This window comes from Lissotriton vulgaris, unplaced genomic scaffold (genome assembly GCF_964263255.1).
Source record: "Lissotriton vulgaris unplaced genomic scaffold, aLisVul1.2 SCAFFOLD_5617, whole genome shotgun sequence".
Classification (NCBI taxonomy): domain Eukaryota; kingdom Metazoa; phylum Chordata; class Amphibia; order Caudata; family Salamandridae; genus Lissotriton; species Lissotriton vulgaris.
Genome location: NW_028249022.1, coordinates 48,053 through 56,534, shown reverse-complemented (window position 1 = coordinate 56,534; position 8,482 = coordinate 48,053). Strand labels below are relative to the sequence as shown.

Here is an 8,482-nt window from a genome sequence, read left to right as displayed (position 1 = left end):
GATGCGAGACTTAATCATCCGCGTTGTATGCCCCACATATTGCTTCTTGCAAGGGCAAGTGATCAGGTATATTACTTTTTCTGAATTGCAATTTGTGTGCCTTGTCAGTCTCCACGGTCTATTCGTGCCCATGTCAATTGTGAAGGTCTTGCGTGTCTGTGGGTAAGCAGCACAATTACCACAGGGGTAGTGACCTTGAACTGGATTGCTGTTCCAGAGGGTGTTGGTGGTTTGTTTTATTTCGTTGCGAGGTCTAGTGTGCACCAGGTTATCTCGAATAGATGGTCCCCTCTTAAATGCAAACAACGAGCGAGGTATTGTCCCTGCACCTGTATTCAGAATCTTCCAATGCTTCAGTATGGTTTTCTTCACTTGATTGGAAGATGTAGTGAAAGTTTGAACCATAGTCATCCGATCTTTGGTAGTCTCGGGCCTCTGGTGTTGCAGGAGTGCCTCACGATTGTTGTTAAATGTTCTCTTTCGTGCCTGGCGTATTAGTTGGTTGGGGTAATGCCGATCTTTCAGGTTGAGTGCCAGTTCCTTGGCATGATGTTCGTACAAGGTGTTAGATGAACAATTTCGTCTGACCCTGAGAAATTGGCCGACAGGTAAATTCTCGCGGAGTGCTTGAGGATGAAAGCTCTGAAATGACAGAAGCGAGTTACGTGCCATCGGTTTCTTGAACAGTTCACTCTGTAGGCCACCCTCTGCCGGAAAGATCTGGAGGTCAAGGTACGCCAATTTGTTTTTACTGTTCTCCATGGTAAACTTAAGGAACTGATTCCTAGAGTTTAACCATGTATGAAAGGACGATACCTCTGTAGCCGTCCCTCTCCAAATCACCAAGACGTCATCAATGTATCGTTTCCACAGTACCACCTGATGGATGAAGGGGTTACTGTGGTTAAATACATGGTCTTGCTCGAATTGATGCATGTAAAGGTTTGCCAAACTAGGCGCAAAGACACTCCCCATTGAGGTCCCTGACACCTGGAGGTAGAGATCGTTCTGGTACTGAGAAAGGTTTTCCATCATGGCGATCCTAGCACACTCCATGATGAAGGCAACGGGTGTTATGGTATCCATTCGTCTAGCCTCAAGGAGGCTCCTAATGCAATCCAGTGTTTCTTGCTGCGGGATTGACGTATACAATGATTCAATGTCGAAGCTGACCATGAGGTCTGTCTCAACGTTGAACTCAATGTCGGCCAGTAGTCTAAGCACATCACCAGTATCTTGTAGGTATGTTGGTGTTTCCTTCACGATAGGTTTTAAGAAGAAATCCACGAAGGTAGATAAAGGTTCGAGTAACAAACCTATGCCCGAGATAATGGGCCTTCCCGGGGGTGGTCTCTGGGCCTTATGTATTTTAGGAAGGCAGTAGAAGTAGGGAATAACCGGGTGTGTTGTTATCAGATATCTTGCTTCGTGAGGGGTAATCCAGCCTTCTGCTGTTCCTTCCTCCACCAGACTCTTGATGTCATTCGAGATTCTGGGAGTTGGGTCTTCATTGAGGAGACGGTAGGATTTGGTGTCATTAAGTTGTTGTTGACATTCTTGATGATAAGTTGTAGTGTCTTGTAGCACTATAGCTCCGCCCTTGTCAGCCGGCTTGATAGTCAGAGACCTGTCATTAGACAGAGCAGAAAGTGCTGATTTCTCTAAGTTGGACATGTTATGAAAAGTCTTCCGTCGTTGTTCGGTATTAGTGACCTCATGTGTCACTGCTTGTTCAAAAGCTAAGACATTTGCTGGTACTTGTTGGTTCAGAGGAGTAAATGTCGATTTGGGTCTAAGGCCGGTATTCTGTTCACCTTGATCAAAGTTATTGGACTCGTTCATGTTAGAGCTGGTAGTCTTGAAGAAAAAATGCAGACGTATTTTCCTATAAAAACTTTCGAGCTCGCACCTCAATTTGAACATATCGCCTGTATTGGTAGGAACAAAGCCCAGCCCTTTGTTCAAAACAGTCTTCTCAAGCGGTGTCATAGTCCTTGAGCTCAGGTTCACTACTAGGTCGCAGCTCCTGTTGTCGGGCCTGTCTTGTTGGGCTGAGGAGCCCAATTCACAGTTTGTTGGCCTCTCCTTTTGCCGCGGTTCCTGCCTCGGCCCTGCCATAAAAAAGACTGATCATAGTAGAATGACGGGTTTGGGGGATACATGGGCATAGGGTGACCCATAGGTGGAGGACCCATCGCCCCGGGATGATAATTCCATGGGCCTGGGGGCCACCACTGTCCCGGATTGGGGTACTGTTGTCCTCCCCGGCCTCTATTGGGTCTTCGTTGGAAACCCCCACCACGTGTCCCGGTGTTGGGGCCTGTGTTGGAGTTCCCTTGATCACTGGAGCCCGAGTCCGAGCCCGAAGAAGAATAATTCGACCCATATCTCCTGCCTTTGGAATTGGTAGAGGGAGCTACATAGGAGTCACTCAGGTAGGGGTAAGCCAATTCCATGGAGAAACGTGCCAGGTCTTTTTTAAACTTCTCCACTTTGTTGAGCAGGATGTTGTCATAGTATTCTTTGTTCGTTTTGTTGGCATCGTCCAAGTTCTTTTTGTAGATCACAGGCCGCACAGCTGCGTTGATTTGGCCCTCCAGAACTTGGATCTCTACCAATAAGGCATCCGCTGTTTTCTTTGCTGTTTTAATATTTAAAACCAGCCAATCACGGGTGCACCGCCATCCAATCAAAGCCCAATTTTTCAAGAATTCTTTATCTTTCAGAAAGAGTCTGGGTGTCGTGGTGACAATTAAGCCAGATGGTGCACACTTAACATGTAGGTACTCGTTCATAATCACACCGTGTAATGAGATGCGGGAGTGATTCTTTTTCAGGTTCAAAAGTTTGACCCAATCATCCTCTGTTGTGGGAGTAGAGGTAGAGGGTAAGTCATCTAATATGCTGGGGTTGTTACTTAGAATGGTATTGAGATCCTCGTCGTCAAATGCTAAGCCACCAAATTCCTCCATAGCGGGGAACTGCAACAGACAGACAACTAAATAAATGAAGTGGGTGAGCTGAATTGCACTACAACATTTGCTGTGTGGTGCTAAATAAGAAAACAAAGACCCGCAGCCGAGGCTGCTCCATACACTATCATAACAACTCGTAAGAGAGGGTCCGAGGGAAGTGTTTAACGACCAAACAGGCTAATACCCCCTGTGTAACTACCTAAATAACAACAAAGCCCGTTGGTCACGTGGTGCTGAGATATAACAATTAACACTGGTGAAGTTGCACAACAATTGATTCAAGTAAAGACTATCAATTTGATGATTAAGTCCTATCAGCCCACCTGATGGCGGAGCCTCATCATCTAGGACTTCCAAAACCAGGTTGTGTGCGATCGCCCAGTTAGATATTAGCAACGCATCACAAAACCGAGGTATGGTTACCAAGGTTGTAAGTCTAGATGGTTCCTGGAGGGTACGTGACCATATTATCTAACAATTAATATATATGCAGGTTATCATAACTCACTCAAGGCCTACTTGCGACTCTACAACACTGAGGAAGTGGAGTTGGCAACTCTCTGGGAGAAGCTAAAGCCATTGATCAGGTGAAGTTAAAGAATTAGAAGCTATTCACAAAGGGATGTGAACTCCCAAAGTTTGGAGAGCCCAGCATAAAGCTAGAATGCAACTCAAAAGAAAAGACCTGGATAGGGTGGAGTACGCCATCGCGCATTTGAAATATAAATTTTATTAGTTGGTAATAGAAGCAGGAAAATGCTGGCATGCCATTTACATGCTAAGGTCTGTGCTATAACTGGGATTGGATGGTATAGATGTCATCAGGGATGATCGTATAGCGTATGAGTTGAGAGACTTTTATACACAGTTATACTCCTCCCAGGACTTTACCTCAGGTGACTTTAGGGCATACCCAGAAAAGCCATAGGTAATGATGCTCTTACGAACACAAGCTGAGACTTTGAAGAAACCCATTGAACTGTCTGAGATAATCTCAGAGATCGTGCGCCTCAAACCCCTGAAGGCCCCCCATATTGGACAGCTCCCCGGCCCTGTTCTGTAAGACCTTTTGCCATACCCTGGCCCCTATTCTCACCAGGATATTCAATTCCTTTGCTGACACAGGAACACTTATGCAGTCAATCCTCAAGGCCTTCTTTACAGTTTCACCAAAGCCAGGCAAGGACGCTCATAAATGCGGTCTTACAGTCCAGTTTTGTTACTTAACATAGAAACATTGCTTTTAGACTCAACCACTAAATGATATATCTGATAGAACACGACCAGGCCGTCTTCATTCCAAATAGGACCAGTGGGAATTAGACCAAGCCCATCTTACACACTAGAGATAAGGACCAAAGGTCACAGAGGTAGGGACTCTTGTTCGCAGAGGACACCAAAAAGGCATTGGATCGTGTCCAGTGATCTTATCTTCATGCCACCCCGAGACACCTTCGCTTTGGGGAGCTGCTCTGTTGGTGGGTATTTAGCAGATAAAGTGCCCTAAATGCCACAGTGAGTGTGAATGGAGTAGCCTCCTGTCACTTTGCCATATGTCGGGGGACCCAGAAGGGCTGCTCCTTGTCCCCGCTCCTATTTGCGCTATATATGAAGCCCCTAGCACAGTGCATCTGCTCAGACCTGCTGATATCAGGTGTGTGTTTTGGGGGGTACACCCACACCATTAGCTTATGTGTGGATGATGTGACTGTGGCCCTGACAGACCAAATGGCATCCTTGCCGGTGCTGTTCAGGAAGCTGTAGTGCTTTGGGGAGGTTTCTGGGTTCAAGGTTAACCTTTCCAAGTCTCAAATACAGAACCTCAGGGTATCCGCAACTCATCAAGAGTACTTGCAGGGCCAATATACGGTCACAAGGTCCACTTTCTATTTTCCCTATCTGGGTATTCACCTCTTGTTGCACGCAGCCCAAACGGCTAAAGTTAACTACTGTCGACTCATGAGGCAGGTAAAAACAGATTTGTAAACATGGCAGTCCCTCCAGCTCTCTTGGCTGGGATGCATCGCTGTGATTAAAATGACTATCCTACCCCAAAGTTTACACACATTCATAGCATTTTTCATAACCCCACCAAGGAATACACTGAAAACCATGCAGAGGGAGATTACTAGTTTTGTATGGGGAGGTAAATGACCACACATGGCGTTACCTCTAACAGACCAAGCCACTTTGCCCAGAGGCTTTGAGGTACCCAATATTGTATGATACTACCAAGCATTGCAGCTCAGATTTCTGGTAGAGTGGGGGTGGGCGACATCTGAGAAGCGCTGGTGTTTTATGGATCAGGTCATAGCTGGTTCCCACAAATGGAAAATACCCTGGCTACCTAGACAGAGCAGAGTTTGGGAACTGTAATCCTCCCCTTTAACAATAGCTACACTAGCGGTCTGGGATAAAGTAGCAGTGAGCAATAGTCTAACAGCATTTGCCTCACCATTAACTCTCCTCAGTGCTAACCTAGACTTCTCCCTGAGCCTTTAAGAGAACCTCAACATGCAATTGCAGGAAGGGGGTTGAAAGAGTGTGGGTGACCTTTCTAAGGATTCTTGGATCTTGCCTTTTGGCACACTTAAAAAAGATTTTTCTTTGTCAGAGGCCGATCTCCAGCATTATTTGCAAGTTCGGCAATGAGTGATGCATCCTACTGTTGAATTACACACCTACAGCACAATACCACCATTTGAGAAGTGATTATTGCTAAAAGATAATTACAACTGTCTGATCTCTGAGCTTTATTCCGTTCTGGGTCAGCCTTCACACCAGACTAAGAGGGCCGGCCAGACACGATGGAAGGCAGAGATGAACAAAAAGGGTCTAGAGGAGGTTTAGAGACCAGCGAGGGCGTACTCCCCTTATTCGTACAGTCAAAACAGGCACGGGCCCTCGGGTCTAAAGGGTTAAGTTTAAGGCTGAAGGAATCAACAACAAATTGAAAAGGCGTGCATTTAATATATGGTTTCCCTCACCCACCAGAGGTGGGATACAGACCTAGTCATGGTGCGGCCACAACCCCCTTACTGAGAGGGAGGTGCTCCGGGATGTTTTGTATACTAGGATGCTAATTAACTAACTACCCATTGAGAGCTTGAGGACGTGGTGAGGGACGCAGTGCAAACAGTGTAGTTAGTTAAAACTAGCTACAGGGTTCACTGCATATCTTTATTCAGGTGATCTTGTGCTAGGATTAAAAACATGAAAGCATGATGAGAAACATTAGACCTCCTGGTGTTGTTTAAAGACCAACATGTTGGGGGCGTGGTCTGGCGCCGGCCAAGATGGTGGCGTAACCTCCTAGCTCCGTCCGGCCCTTCTTTAACCTGCAATATCCGTCCTTGATCCGACGAGCGGACAGAGGAGACGACCGGAGCTGTGTCCCGGACGCTATCCTGAGGCAGGGGAGATATCACCGACCCCCGATGGTGCGGCAGTCCAGGTGAGAAGTCGAGGGGCCTGCCCGCCGACTATCGAGAAGCTCCGGATGGCAAGGGGGAGGAGTCGCATTGGTGCGCTGTCTGCCTCAGGAGCACACGGCCCAGGATCTCTGCCACTCGGGGTCTGCTGACTGGGGCCTGTGGCCTGTGACTGATGTTGCGGGTGGTCCCGATGAGAAGTGCCCTGGAGCCTGCTCTGAGCTGAGTGAGTCTGTTGGTGGATCCTGAGCTACGTGGACGCGGCCCGCATTTTGGTGCTAAGCTGTGGTGATCGGGGAGGAATCGCGGGGACCGCGGAGGCATCGGCGGGCAGGGCCGGCCCTAGGCATGTGCAAACTGTGCACCTGCACAGGGCCGCCAAACCCCAGGGGCCGCCACGACGAGGATCCGTTCGTGGCACTGGCGGCCCCCTGGCAGGATTTGGCAGCCTCCCGGCTTCTATTATTTTTTAGGATATCTCGCGCTTCCCCTGTCTCTCTCTCTCCATCTCTCAGCACGTGTTGTTGTTTTTTGGGGGGTGGGGGGGGGGCAGTCTCCAGTAGTTGAAGGGGGCCCCTAAACTGAGCCCTCCGGTAGAGAGCTGTGTCTCTCTCTCTCTAAAGCAGCTGCTGCTGTCTGCAGCCCGCTCCTCGCGCTGCTGACCTTTGACTGAAGAGAAACAAAGTATCAACTTCCATTGTTTCTCTTCAGTCAAAGCCACGAGCCAGGCCCGGAAAGATGAGGGGGTGGGGGCCCTAGGATGGTGCATTCTCCTCAGGGCACTATTCCTTTGAGAAGGGAGGGGGCCAGGGCTGTGAGGGGTGAGGGGTGGGGGAGGGTGGGTTGTCAGGGTTTGGGGGCCTACATGGGCTGGGGACCTCTTAATGTGATTGTGGCACCCTTAAAAAACTGCTTCCCTGCCTCCCCCTACAAGTTATCTAAAGACACAATTACAATGTTGAAGCTGGCTCTGTGTTTCCACATCAGCATTTTAAAAGCATGCTTACATTTTATGGATGATTTCAGCCGGCTCGACTACGCATGTCTAACTTGCGAAAGTGAAAGCGATTTGCACACCCCTCTTGAGTGGGCCTCGGTAAATGTGGAGAGCTGGCATGCCGGCATGTGGCGAAGACGCAGTGTTCTGCTATGTGATTGTGCACAGGTTGGCCCATGGTGAATTATAATTATTAGAAAGAACGCTCCAGATGCAGAAGCACTTCTTCAGCCACCAAGTTTGGGACAAGGAAGGAGACAGTGAGTAAGTTTATTTTTATTGTTGAAAGGTGAAACAGAGGTCCCGGTGGAATGGAATAACGTGCCTGCAAGAAGGGAAGATTATCTCTGTTCAGACAGCCTGTAGGTCCTTTCTCCAACATACGTGCCTGTGTAATATAGTTTGTAATCACTGTGACATTTTTAGGAACTTTTATACATAATAGAAATTGTGTTTTCCGACAAGTCATGGTTCTTTTAAACAAAATACAATTTTAATTGCTTGCTTTATCGTAGTCCGTTTCACGCTCACCCTGACATCTGTTTAAGTCCTCCGAGTCATTTGTTATTCTCTCGGTGTACCAAGTCAACCTTCCCTCTGAGTTCGGTAAGCTGAGTTACAGTGACAATCGTTATGTACAGCACATAGAGGTGTCAAAATGGCATTTGTACAAACATTAATTTTATTGTGAGAGAAAAGCATCCTCATTAAAACATAAATGCATGTGAGGGTGATGTGCTCTCTGCCCACCCTTGTTTGGGCGATATATTGTTGGTAGTTCTTAGTATTTAATGTGTATCCTTGGCTTGGGATGGTGGCGCTTTCCTTGTATAGCCAGATTACATGTGGATACTGGATGAAAACTGCAGGAGGCGGCAGACCCGAGAGCAGAGGACGGCCCGGGACCAGGGTTCGATTCCCGGCGCGGCAGGTTTCTGGACCAGGGTCAGCGGACTCGATAATTCTCTCGCCTCGGTGCCCACTCTGATCAGCGATCACACTCGGCAACTCTGGGCATTAGCTTGCCTCATCTTCACTAACGGCCCCACCAGACCGCCGGGGATGCCTGGTCTCACCCT

At 47.9% G+C, this 8,482-nt stretch overlaps 1 protein-coding gene across 1 annotated transcript; it reads right to left on the bottom strand.

The window, feature by feature from the left end:
• Nucleotides 1–2,012: 2,012 nt before the first annotated feature.
• On the bottom strand, nt 2,013–2,972 carry LOC147663735 (uncharacterized). Its single transcript, XM_086950241.1, has one exon. It carries the CDS (start codon nt 2,970–2,972, stop codon nt 2,013–2,015), a length of 960 nt encoding a protein of 319 aa, XP_086806367.1.
• Between the last annotated feature and the right edge of the window lie 5,510 nt (nt 2,973–8,482).